Source organism: Astatotilapia calliptera, chromosome 12 (genome assembly GCF_900246225.1).
Source record: "Astatotilapia calliptera chromosome 12, fAstCal1.2, whole genome shotgun sequence".
NCBI lineage: Eukaryota > Metazoa > Chordata > Actinopteri > Cichliformes > Cichlidae > Astatotilapia > Astatotilapia calliptera.
In genome coordinates this window covers 28,258,252-28,271,882 of record NC_039313.1, presented here as the reverse complement: position 1 = coordinate 28,271,882, position 13,631 = coordinate 28,258,252, and the positions used below count along the sequence as shown (strand labels likewise).

General features: G+C 39.3%; 1 protein-coding gene across 1 annotated transcript in view; it reads right to left on the bottom strand.

Moving 5' to 3' along the window:
* Window positions 1-13,631, bottom strand: part of LOC113033269 (transmembrane protein 132C) — a 293,196-nt gene that overhangs the window by 89,952 nt on the left and 189,613 nt on the right. The window contains exon 5 of the mRNA XM_026186903.1: window positions 1,430-1,625. Coding sequence (XP_026042688.1) covers window positions 1,430-1,625 — 196 coding nt within the window. The remainder of the gene's footprint in view (window positions 1-1,429; window positions 1,626-13,631) is intronic.

The window sequence follows — 13,631 nt, the reverse complement described above, 5'->3', positions numbered from 1 at the left end:
TATCACGTTATTACAATATACATAATTATCACGTTCGTACAATATAATATTTATATTGTACGAACGTGATCCTATATTGTACGAACGTGATCCTATATTGTACGAACGTGATCCTATATTGTACGAACGTGATCCTATATTGTACGAACGTGATAATTATGTATATTGTAATAACGTGATATTATGTTGTTCAAACGTGAAAAGTATATTGTACAAACATGATAGTATATTGTACAAACAGGAAAAGTATCTTGTTAGAACAATAAACCTTTCACGTTATAACGTGATACACTTGTATTTTTCTTTTGCCTGGGTGGCAGCTCTACGCTTCCGTAGGGATAGGCTTGCATATCAAAAGATATGCAAATAAGCAAAAGAAGATGGATGGATGAATGGAATAGTGCTTGGCCGTTTTTGACTGGACCCCATAAAAGGTTTAATTAAGAGTTTAATTAAAGTATTTGTGTAACATTTGCTATGATCTTTCAAATTTGCTGCCTAGTATGGCCTGCTGCCCACTACAGCTAATTTACAGTGCCAATATGTTATTAGCATTAGATTATTTCCTCTCATTTTCCAAGTGTATAGTAAATAAATAAATGCCTATTTTTAATCCTTTGGTTTTGTTCTGAAGACTTGTTGCTAATGTCAGTGCTTTTTAAAGTCTAAGAACATGGAAGGTTTTCCCCTCAACTCCAAATGGTCATGGCAGAGGACCACCAGTCCAATAAACACCAATAAAGGCATCAGGCAGATGCCAGATATTTTTTCCTGTTAAAGGGTTGTTTTTCCTTCCCACTGTCGCCATGTGCTTTAGATTTTTTAGAGTTTCCTCTGTATTATTGAAGGGTCTTCACCTTAGAATAGAAAGTGCCTTGAGGTGAATGTTGTTGTGATTTGGCATTATATAAACAAAACTGAACTGAACTCAATTTACATATGTATAAAGGGCAGCCTTTGTATTTAATTATTACAAGGAAGGACACCTACAGGATACAATAGGGAAGTGAAAGTAAGGGCATCTGTGAATTTTAGGCAATGATTGTTATTACAAGGTCTGTGTGAGTGACTCTATGTCAGTCTGTCAATCTGCATGACTGCTTGTGAGGCTGCTTATTATTTTGAAACCTGTGAGGAAAGAAAACTGCTGTGTGTCTGTCTAAGAAGATGGGAGAGAGAGAGAGTGAGAGAGCGAGACCGGGAGGCTTGTAGCAACAGGAGGGGGTAAACAAGTTGACCTTTCCAGCTTTGATCACCCTAGAGGAAGGAGGTGGCTGGGGGTGTCAGCAAGAATGTTAGAAGGAGGAGGGAAATGGAGGGAAAAATTAAGTCTATTCCAGCAAATGTAACAAGTGTGTGCTGCTGGGAATGTCAATATGTATGCTCATAGATATCTATATCTGTACTCATCTATCAAATCATCCCTTACCTCAGCCAGTGGTACGATGCCCTGTATGTCGGCGCTGCTGATATAGAGGTGTGAAACTTTCTCTGTTTGCCTGGAAGTTGTCTGTGTGCCAGCTGGGTATTCAACGCTCCAGTGTAGAGTCTGGGTTGGCACCAGGTTAATCACGTTATCCACCTCAAAGTCGAGCTGCATCACCTCATAGGAAGGACTTTCTAAACTGCAAAGACAAACAGTGGTTAGAGATGTTAGAGATATTAGAAATATTTGCTGTCTTTATAGGATGCTCTATGGATTTAGACATCACTAACATACTAACACAAAGGCAGTGGAGACCAATATAATACGTAGATTACAGTTATTATTTTTATATGGTAGAATAATTTATTTGTTCTTTAAAATATTCAGAATGGGTACCCTTGAGCCAGTCACAATTCCTGACACTGAACAAACACTACTACCACTGTTTATGACAATGATAATGACCAAATGTTTTAAGGAACAAAGAAAAACAGTGTTTAATACAAAGCAATGTCATTATCAGAAACTCCATATCATATCAGAACAGAACCTCATTATGGGGTACACATCTTAGCTGAGCAGGTTTTAAGTCTTACAAACTTGCTCGAGATCCTACTGTTTAAAGTAAAACTGCATATTTAATGTACACCCTTTGGATAACTGCCTTGACGGACAAGCCTTTTCTAATTCCCACATCATCGCTTAGCACTGTTTATCACAGCTGCTGGTGTGGCTCATTTATGCACAAGGTGTCCTTTGGTTTATGTGCCCCAGAGCTAAGGGAGGGGTCTGTAACCCCTAAATCATTATTTGTCAATCATCACAGTTATTGCTGTGGAGGCGTGTGTGTTTTAACCTAAAACATGTTGTTGTGCTAAACCTCAACAAGTAGTTTGCAGTGCTTAAACCTAAAAAGTAAGAAAAAAAAGAACAATTTCGGTTGAAAAAGGTGAAAAATTGAACAACTTTGCAAAAAAAAGAAAGAAAGAAAATGAACTCCCAGTATATGTCACTAACACCTCTTCAACCTCCTAATTCAGATTTGTGGCTCTCTAATATTGATACCGTGGCTCCTGGTGGCTGACATTGCCATAGATAGCATGTCAGTACCAATGCCACAGGGCCCCAACTGCATAATAGTGTGTAGCATTAGGTATCTGAAAATGTGGTATTAAATTGCTCTTTGAGATGAGAACAAACTGATGTAAAAAGTTTACCCGATTAACCTAACCATTAATAAACTTTTGGTATTGCGCGCATCAGTAACTGATTCACTTAAAACTTTCTACCTGGGAAACTACTGCAACTTAAGAAATCTTCTCTTCACATACATCCCGATTCATGTCCTCATTTGTATCCACAGAAATGTGTCTGTCATTTTGACAACTTGGATTCCTGCAGCACATCATGCCCTTATAACTTTTCAGACTGTCATTACCTGCTTTGCTTCCTTGCCTGTCAGACATCCTGATTCTACCTGCTGCTACTGTGAATTACAGACCATTCTATCATTTGTCACCACACAAATTCTTTGCATCTTCTTCTTCTTCTAGACTTCAGCCAGCTTTGAAATAGAGTGTGGTGTCTGAAAGTCAGTGTCAGTAGTGAACACTGTGGTCAGAGTTGGGATAAATGAACGACAAAAAAAATCTACAACAAAAGTGTCATAAAATGCTGTGTTTTTCCCACTTTAAGATGTCACACACAGAGCAAAAGAAACATATCCTGTATTAAATAGAAAAGCTACCTGTAATATGTGTGTAAATTTCTGCATCGAGATAGAAGTCACAGATACCCACTTTACGGTTCATAGCAAGTAGAACAGAAAAGGTTTCCTGGGTTGCATTTTGGAGATAACATTTGCAATACACCAGAGCCAATGATTTCACAGGATAATAACTGATATTTCATCTACATTTTAACAACTGAAAACTCTCTGTGTGGCTATATGTCTAATTCTATTTTTAAGGATTCTCTGTTTCTCGTCTTTATTAACACCCAACCTCAGCAAACACACAAACACAAGCACAGATTTACATGTGTTCAGTGGCTAGTGGAACATTACAAAGAAAGAGCAGCTGTAAATTAATTTTTGAGCTTGTGTTATAAAGTACCATCTACTACACACACACACACACACACACACACACACACACACACACACACACACACACACACACACACACACACACACACACACACAGATCCGCATGGGTTAAAGGCCATGACAAAGCCAATTGCTGAGGGCCTGTGATATCTGGCATGTCATTGTGTCTAGGGAGATGGGGCAAGAGATGTGTTACACTGATAGATTAAGGAGAGAAAGCTGATGGGTGTCAGCTCCCCTTGACCTGCTTTTGTTTCATCTATCTCTGCAAATCTGTCCGCCTTACTTTGTCTCTTAACAAGCCTAACACAACATCATAGTACAGCTAAAATGGTTTCTTTCTTAGTACTAAGTCTGTACAGTAAAGTTGCTATATAGTGAACCATATAGTCTAGAAACAGGACAATTTTATTTATTACTCATCCTGCTTTTAACTTATCCTGCATGCAAACCATGTGTAAGCCATTACATGAAATCTGCTTCCAAGAAGCCTGACTTGATGGTGTTGAGCAGTAGTTTTTTAGGCATTCTGAAGGTCTTTCACAGATTTTTCACAGATTTTCAGTCCAATGCTATGCCTGACAAGGACTTGAGAGATGCATCTGTCCCTTCACTTAATCTGTCTACTGCTTGCTGAAGCCTCATCAGTAAAGTTCTCAATTAAACCATTAAGAGAAACATGGAGAAAAAGCTGAGGTATGCCCAGTTACAGAAGTGCTGAACAGAAAATCAGTGGCAACAGGCCTTATGGAATGTTGAATGAAAATTGGAATTTCTGATTTACTTTTACTCACCTTTTTTGTATATATTAGTATTTATGTAGGAGATCAGAAGAACTGCACAATGGTGAGTTTCTACAGATATCTGTAAAACACGCTCAAAGTTCTGTCATGGTTTGAGGTTGCATCTCAACCAGTGGCGTTGGGGATTTTGTAAAAACTGATGGAATTATGAAAACAGAAAAGTACTGTCAGATTTTAATCCACCATGGGATTTCATCTGGAAAACGTCTGATTGGTAATGGTTTCATTTTTCAGCATGATGATGATCCTAAATATATTACCAATGCATTGAAAGCATACCTGGATAGAAAAAAAAAAACGACAAAGTGGAACACTATCCATCATGGACTATAATTCTCAGAGCCTAGACCTCAACATTACTAAAGCGGTGTCAGATCATCTCGGCACAAAATGCAGTGACCATCCAAAGAAGAGCTCCAGATGTTCTTCAAGAAGCCTGGTTTTCATTTGAAATATTGACTTTCAAACTCTGTTTTAGCCTTAGATCCTGTACTACACTTCGGAGGTGGGGTGCCCCCGGCCTCTCGGCCTGGGGCTCGGTCACTCAGGCACGGCTGGCTGCCGGCGGAGCTCACGGGCGCGTCACTGCAACTCCCCCTGGCTTCTGCTCCGCGGCTGCTGAGTGAGCCCTCATCTCTCCTCAGCTCTTTCTGGGACAGTGGCGCGGCTGCCCCTCTGTTGGTCTTCCTTGGTCTCTTGTGTTCTGGGGGCCTCTGGATGTCTGGAGTTTTGATCTCCTCCATACCTGCTTCATGCCCTGGAGGACGGGGCTGTGGCCCCCCCACACCCTCTAGCAGATCATTACATGAAGGAACCTTTTAAAAAAAAAAAAAAAACAAGCGCGTCCATGCTCACAGGTGTACACACGGGTGATCACACCCACAAACTACACCCTTTTTGGCTCCTACCTCAAAGCACACTGTGTTCTGTTGATCTTATGTGCTGCACAATAATGTTTAATATTTAGTATTTACTGTCATATTCCCATATATCATTGTGATGTTGTTTATTATATTACTCTTGTTCTCTTCTGCTTGTTTTCTTTTTTCTTTCTCAGCAGGTGATCCAGGTGATTGATATATGCATTTTTTTTTAAAAAATTTCCTGCTCATTCTGTTGGTTTTTGTCTTTTGCCCTTCTCCCCCGTCCCTCTTCTCAGCTGTTTCTCTTTCCCTCTTTCTTTCTCCCCTTCTTTCCCCCAGTCAAGTCTGTCCCGTATTCAGTAAGTGAAAATAAAATAAACAATAAAAGGTGAATCAAATGGACCATTACGGCAAGGCCGGGATGGTCAATTTGGTAAAGTAAATCCGTTGGGCATCTTTCTTTGCCTTTAGACAACAATTCTGATGGCAAAAGAGCCAAACGGGATGGGCGCAAAAAGAAAAAAAAAAAAAAAGATCCTGTACTACTATAACCCATTACATGTATTTTCCTTCCAAGAAGCCTGACATTCTTGTAATTGTTTAAAATGGTCTTGAGTATTAATTCTTCAGGTGTTCTGAAGGTCTTTCAAAGGCTTTTTCTGGAAACTAGCTGTTTTTTCACTGATTTTCAGTCGAAGGCTATACCTGACACAGGATTTAAGAGATGCATCTAGCTCTTCAGTTGATCTGTCTACTGTTCACTGAAGCCTCATCAGAAGCCTATTTATTTTTGCAGAAGTTGTAATAGCTTGCTGCACCTATTTCTCATTTTCCTACCACATATAAAGAAGTGAGGAGTGGCTAAAGACTTTTGCACAGTGCTATATGCTTTTCCGCTAAATTGATGTTGGTGTTTTCCACAATCCTTCTATGCATCATCTTCCACTTATGCAACTCACTGTTGACGGAGCCTATCCAAGCTAACATAATGGGAGAGGTGGGGTATACACTAGACAGGTCACCAGTTTGTTGCATGGCTAACGCAGAAACAGACAACCAGTTACACCTACAGACACTTTACAATCACCAGTTAACTAATTCCACCAACTGCATGTCTTTGGACTATGGGAGGAAGCTGGAGTACTGGAGAAAATCCATGCAGACACAGCAAAAAACAGAAAACCCCCCAAAACCTTTCTGCTGTAAGATACCAGTGCTAACCACCATGCCACATACTGTCTAAAAATTAATACTAACTGACTAGATTTATGCAACAGACCTTTCTTGGTGTAGCTCACCTCTCACCTTATGAGAACTGATCCCTACAACCCTGGACAAGCACTGAGGAAGTGACTGATGGATGGGTAGATGTTGATGTGTAAATCTAATACTGTTCCTCCAATATGATATAAATGCAGCATGAGGTAATGATATCAATATCTTTGGACTTGAAACATCCTCTTAACTATCAAGTCCAATTCCATTAGTGTTTTCTGCATATGAAATATTCAGGAGCAATCCTCTGTTTTTCACTTGAATTAAGGTTTTGATGTCTTTGAATTTTTGAATACTGCCATTGTCTACCATCCCCTATGTATGCATGTTCATGTGTATATTCCTCAAAATGACTCATTATTAAACCCCGAAGGACACAGTAGTAGCCCTATTTCATATTTTCCTGGGTGAAACCCAACACACAGCAGTAGTTTAGACATGTACACTCTGAGACACAACGCTCTGTCACTCTTGCTATCTATTCCTGTCTCTCTCACACTCACAGACACTTGCACACAGCCAGTGCACAAGTAACACACTCCTCTCCCTGTTTCACACACACGCTTACACATACACACATGTACAAAGCACCACCCAAAAATTGTTCAGTGTGTTTGGGTGCAGTGTAATCGCTGGAGCTGAAAAAGCAATGTGTCTGCAGTGACAGGTTCATTCAGGTGTTAGCTCTGTCCCAACCACAAGGCTCCAAAACAATATAACACTGTCCTCTAGTGCATACGCATACGCAGACACTTTCACACATACACACACCAGTACATTGTTCTCCAACACTCAAAACTAAGCAAACAAAAACCACTGCAGGAGTTCACACTTTCCTGCAGGCAGTAGTGACCTTCAGGTGTTATTCCTGTTACTGATACAATGGGTCAAGGTTGTTCGAATGGGTCAAAATATGTCATCTGACCTTCATTTGCAAACTGCCTTACAACCATGGTCACGCGCAGGTTACAAACTGCTTGACTTTGGTGAACCTGTACTTCTGTGCAAAATAGAAATGAAAAGACATATAATTAAGTGTGGCATTTACACAAGATGAAAGCCCCACAAATGGGCTCTTGCTCATTTTGCCAGCTTTATCTCCCATCCTACAGATAGCTTCAGTAGCTGGTTTATAGAGGTACACTGTGTTGCCTGACGTATTTGCTCATCTGATTTCACACACATGTGAACTTAAATGATATCCCATTCCTAATCAATAAGGTTTAATAAGATGTCACCCTACCCTAGTGGGGTGGGGTGGTAGTTTCAGTTCTTTTGGTAAGGCCTTCCACAAGGTTTAGGAGTGTGTTTATGGGAATCTTTGACCTTTCTTCCAGAAGTCCATTTGAGAGTTTTGTGGACTGATGCACACTTAAATTAGAACAGGAAGGGGGCATCCCAAACTGTTGCCATAAAGTTTGAAAATATCCAAAGTGTCTTGGTATGCTTACTTTCACTGGAACTAAAGGGCTGAGCTGAACTCTTTAAAAACAACCCCACGCCTTTATTCCCCCTCCACTAAACTTTACACTTGGCAAAATGCAGTTGCATAGTGCCATTCTCCTGGCAACTGCCAAACCGAGACTTTTCCATTGGATTGCTAGAGAAGCATGATTTTTCATTTCAGAGAATGTCATCTGACACTTTGTGTTGCGCTTGGTAATATAGGCTTGAATTCAGCTACTCGGCCAAGGAAACCCATTCGATGAAGCTGCCTATGCACTGTTCTTGAGCTAATCAGTCAGGTTTCAGAGCCCATCACAGTACAGAAACAGCTTTAGTGAAGGTTATAAATGATCTTCTTATGACCTCTGACAGTGGACTTCTCCTGCTTGACGTTAGTGCAGCGTTCCATACTGTGGACGATATTTTATTTCAGCGATTAGAGAGTCCTCTTCACACAATAAGGCTAGTTATGGTGTTCCACAGGGTTCTGTGCTAGGACCAATTCTGTTTACATTATACATGTTTTACCAATATACTATACTTATAGTATCATTAGAAGGCATAGCATAAATTTTCACTGCTCTGCAGATGAAACCCAACTTTATCTATCCATGAAGCCAGATAACACACACAAATTAGTTAAACTACAGGAATGTGTTAAAGACATAAGGATGTGGTTGACCTCTAATTTCCTGCTTCTAAATTCAGATAAAACTGAGGTTTTTGATGCTCGGTCTAAAAATCGTAGTTACATGGTATCTAACTAGATGCTTATTCTAGATGGAACTACTCTGGCCTCCAGTAACACTGTGAGGATAATCTTGGAGTCATTTTTGACCAGGATATGTCCTTCAATGAGCATATTAAACAAATATGCAGGTTCAAGATTCCCATGATGCACTTAGTGTATCTTCTTCAATCACCTTTTTCAATAACTCTGTGTTTATACACCTCTTTATATTATTAGTTATTTTTAATCTCTGGTTCTGGTTCTTGTCTTTGTGCTGTCTTCCTTCCCTCACTCCAACCGTTCACGACAGATGGCTGTCACTCCCTGCGCCTGGTTCTACTGGAGGTTTTTGTCAAAAGGGAGTTCTTCCTTCTCAAGTGCTTGCTTATAGGTGGTCATATAATTTTTGGGGTTTTCTCTGTTTTCACTGTATTATGTAGGATCTTTACCTTGCAATATAGTACCTTGAGGCAACTGTTCTTGTGATTTGGCGCTGTATAAATAAAACTGAATTTAATTTAATTGATTTTTTGTCATATCTCACATTTTTTTAATCATTACAGTTTTATGACATTTTCAATAAGTTTGTTCCTAATGATGCCACATCATCGCTTTTATTATTATTGCTTTTCAAACATACAAACTTGCCCTAAGGGAAAATTTAAAAATACTCAATTTTGCCTATACACTTTTCATAAAGTGAACTATTTATACATTTACTGTTTGCCATGGGCCCTAAATTAAAGTATCATATTGTATTGAGGGGCTCACTGGTATACCATCCACAGTACCAACCTGTTATGGCAAAAAGAGCCACGTAAAAAGCCAAGTATTAAAGCTGAGCTGTTAATTTACCCATCAGGTTCCTACCCTCACCTGTGGTCACAAGCTCTGGTTTAGTGACCAGAAGAATGATTCATTTATTCCAGCGCTGGAAATTCGTTTCTTCAATGGATGCATGAATAGATGGAGCTGTAGGTTGTATGAAAAAAAAAAAATACCAAAAAAAAAAAACTTTTGTTCAAAAAAATGCAATTGAACTTTAATTACAATAATACTAGTAATAATCTTTAGTCATTCGACTGTTTTCCTACCCTCCATACTCAAGTACATATCTCTGGCCACTGTAGGACAAACAACTCTGACTGCGATTGCAGGCTGTCAGTTCGCTGTTTACATCAGCTGTCAATATGTGTCTGCGTCTTTTTACTCTGGAGGAGGCTGTAAAACATTGTCAAATGAGTCAGATACGAGTAGATGAGTCAGTGAAACTCAGTTCTGTCAAAGGACAATGATACTCAGGTGAGTTGTTGAACTGAACTTTTCTGTCAGCAGGTGCTGCTGTTAGCCTCTGTTAGCTGTTGGGTAGTAAAACTTTCTTTGAAGTTAATCTAATATTGTTGGACTCAGACCCTTAGCAAATAAACTCTCACCTGATGTGAGAATGTAAACTGTTTCTCAGAGGGTAGCTGAGCTGTTCTTGTTTAGCTGCCTCCTTGTCAGCTGTCCAGAGATGGAAGAGATGCATATCTCATCTGATGACAATAAATATTTGCAGTAATATTTGGAATAAATAAGTTGTTTTTTGCACATTTTCTTGTTTTTACTGCCCTGACCTGTGATGAGGCTTGATATAAGGAGTAAGAGGATGATATTTTATTCCAACACTATTCTCTTTTCACCTTTTCAGTTCAGGGGACCCCTTCTCCGATGATAAAACATAGGGCTGATCCTTCATATCTTAAGTCTGAAGGTGCAGATGTGAATTAAAATTCACCTCCACAGCAGACAGACATTATATATAAGTTGTCTTCTCCTCTGCCTATGAGATACTACATATGTTGCCAGTCTCTAGCCATACATAAAACATGATTAGGCAAAATGGCCATCTTGGCCACTGTATTCAAGATGTTGGGGTAACATGGTGTTTTCCACAAAGTTCATGACAATGCATCAGTTTAAAAAGGATATACTGTGGTCATAAAGGGAAGGACATGGTCAACAGAAATTCACAGGTAGTCTGTTGCATTTAAATCAGCGGTCCCTAACCAGTGGGCTGGTCCGTGAGTTGTGTGGTACTGGGGCACGAGAGTTGAGGCTCGGGTGTGAGATGTATAGTTTTCAGGGGTTTTATTGTTAGTATTTTAAAATTGTTTTTATCGTTAACTCAGTTTCCATGGGTCTTTTCCCATGTGTTATGAATAAATCTTCTTTTTTGGTACCGGTACTGGTTTTATTTTGCTGTATTAATCTGTGACACCTTTTCCATTTTCCAAATCTTTTAATGTCCAATTTTGATAAGGCTTTGGAAACTATAGCCTCAGTTTCCTGTTTTTATCTTACAGAAATGGCAACTGGTCTGGTCTTCTCCAAGGATGAACAAGTTCAGAGAAGCCCTTCTGCTTATCCAGGATAGAAAAATGGCCATCTGAGTTATTGCTACCAACTTAGCTTGACGCTTTCTCACCATTTTCTTCTGACCTCTGAAAACAATCCTAGAGATGGTTGTGCCACAAAATCGGCTGGTTTTCATCTTCGTTTTGTGTTGTTGGCTTTTTGTTCACATGTAAACACTAAAATATAGATCGTATGCGTGTAGTCATTGTGATAGAAATATGTTTTGGTGTATTGAACTGTAGCTTCAGATTTATGTAGTTAACTGGTAATTATGTGACAATGTGTTTCAGGTCATTTTATGGAGTAACATGAAAGTAAGGTAACATGTAGAATGATGGATTACTTTCTTCAGCGGGTAATTAATCATCAAACCATCACTTACTGTTATTCCTTTGATGTAACACCCTTGAAAAGCTAGCCATTGCATAATTTCACTACTTTCATTGTGGTTTAATAAGGTTATTGGTTATTTTGTATGAGAAATACATAATTTGACAATTTCATTGACAGTGCTCATTAAAATCCATCGTAATATTTATCTAATTAGATGACTGAGTAGCAAACTGCTGTGGTGTCGTGTATTCTCGAAAAAGAAAAAAGTAATAATACAACTTAATTAATTCATTTATTTATTCAACTAACTGTTATTTTCTTGCACTTAGCAAGACACAGTTCTTATAGTGGTGGTTGGTTAATGTGCTGGCACCCCATTCCTTTCAGTTATCCAGCCACAGCATTCTTATACTGTATACAGAGTTTATAGGTAATAGTACTTCGTATTGTTTTTTATGTAACCAATGAATTATATTTTAAGTGTACTATAGAAAAGTAAATTTGATAAGCAGAGGAAAGATGTTAGACAAAAAACACAGAAACAATCACAATCTCTTATAAAACAGCCCTTTAAATACTTCATAGAGCCGAACATCTATCTGCGTGTAGCCAGTTACATAGACTGGACTAGCCTATAAACCCAGATATAAAGATACTCTTTTGGCAGCAGTCAGTGTCTTGTGAGACGCACTTGCTGGACTCACACTAGTGTGTAACTTGTTTGGCACATCTGGAGTCTCAGAGCTGATTAGGGGAGATGATTGACATTTCCCCCCCTGTTTATCTATTTAGCTATCAATTAAGCAATTTAGCTTCTAGAATGGTCAGTTGAGATAAAAATCTTGTTTGCAGTCTCATTGATTCTCTTAATCCCTCATTCTTTAGCACCTGGAGAACCTGTTTGTGTTATATATGCATTCATATTATATTATTTATTTTGCCCAGTAGCATGAGTGTGTGTCTGTGTGTGGCAATGGGTTGTTGAAAGTGAAAAGAGGATATCTGGCACACTGACCCAAGAGGGAAAGCAAATACAAATACACCAATTTTGGGGAACCTCCAGTAGCCTTGCAATAGAAGTAGAAACACTGTCAAGGGTGTAACACACATCGCTTAGTCCCAGCTTTAAAAAATAAAACATAAAAACATAGAGACAGCAACTGTGATTGAGTTAGGAAGTTAGATTTGAAAGTTAAGTTTGCCATTGCATCCAATATATGCCACTGTAGAACCACAGCAGCTGATTTGAAACTGATGCATTTTATTCCTCAATCGAGGTATGTGACTCATGTATTAAATGTTTAAATATTCATCAGTGAATATAAATCACAACTAAACTAAATGTTAGTGTGGTGTTTGATCATGATGATTACTGAGAACTGTATTCTTCCCCTCGAAAACTTGCATTGTTTTTGTTAGAGGAGTTCAGTACCTTGTGGCTCTGCTGTAATTCAACCCTGTTGCTGACCCCTTGCTAGCCTGTCCTCCTTAAGAGAAGCAGAAGGTAGCTGTAGAAAAAATCTTTCCCTTTAAGTCACCCTCAAAGCTGCAAAAAAAAAAAAAAATCACATATACAATCCGCATAAGCACACACACACACACACACACACACACACACACACACACACACACACACACACACACACACACACACACACACTGATGCACACCATGTAGTAAGTGCAGGGAGGACAGGTTGTCTTATCAAAGTGTGCTACAGGAAAGTGGTGGTATCAGGGGAAATTCAAAGGACAATAGAGAACAAACACACACACACACACACACACACCAATAGGCATGCACCGCTGGCAAGAAGAGAGGCAACATCCCCTGGAAGAATACAAGGTGGGATGGAAAGGATGGAAACCGGAGGAGAACAAGAAAAAAAAAGGTGAAGGAACAATTTTTCTCTTTTTGCTCAGAGGAAGTTGTCACTTACAGCATTTCCCCTCAGCACCTGCACAGCCAGTGGCTGACAGCAGGTGTGTGTATTTCTTACACAGAGAGAAACATAGGGAGATATGAGACTAATGCAAAAAGAAAGAGATACTGTAGGTAGGTATAGACAGACAGACAGACAGACAGACAGACAGATAGACAGACAGATAGACAGACAGATAGACAGACAGATAGACAGACAGATAGAACCACACACAGACACAGAGAGCTGTCAGAGATATGTTTCTTGCTAAAGGAAGACAGACAAAGACTCAAACATAGGGGAGGCGATGCCAGGCAGAACCACAGGACG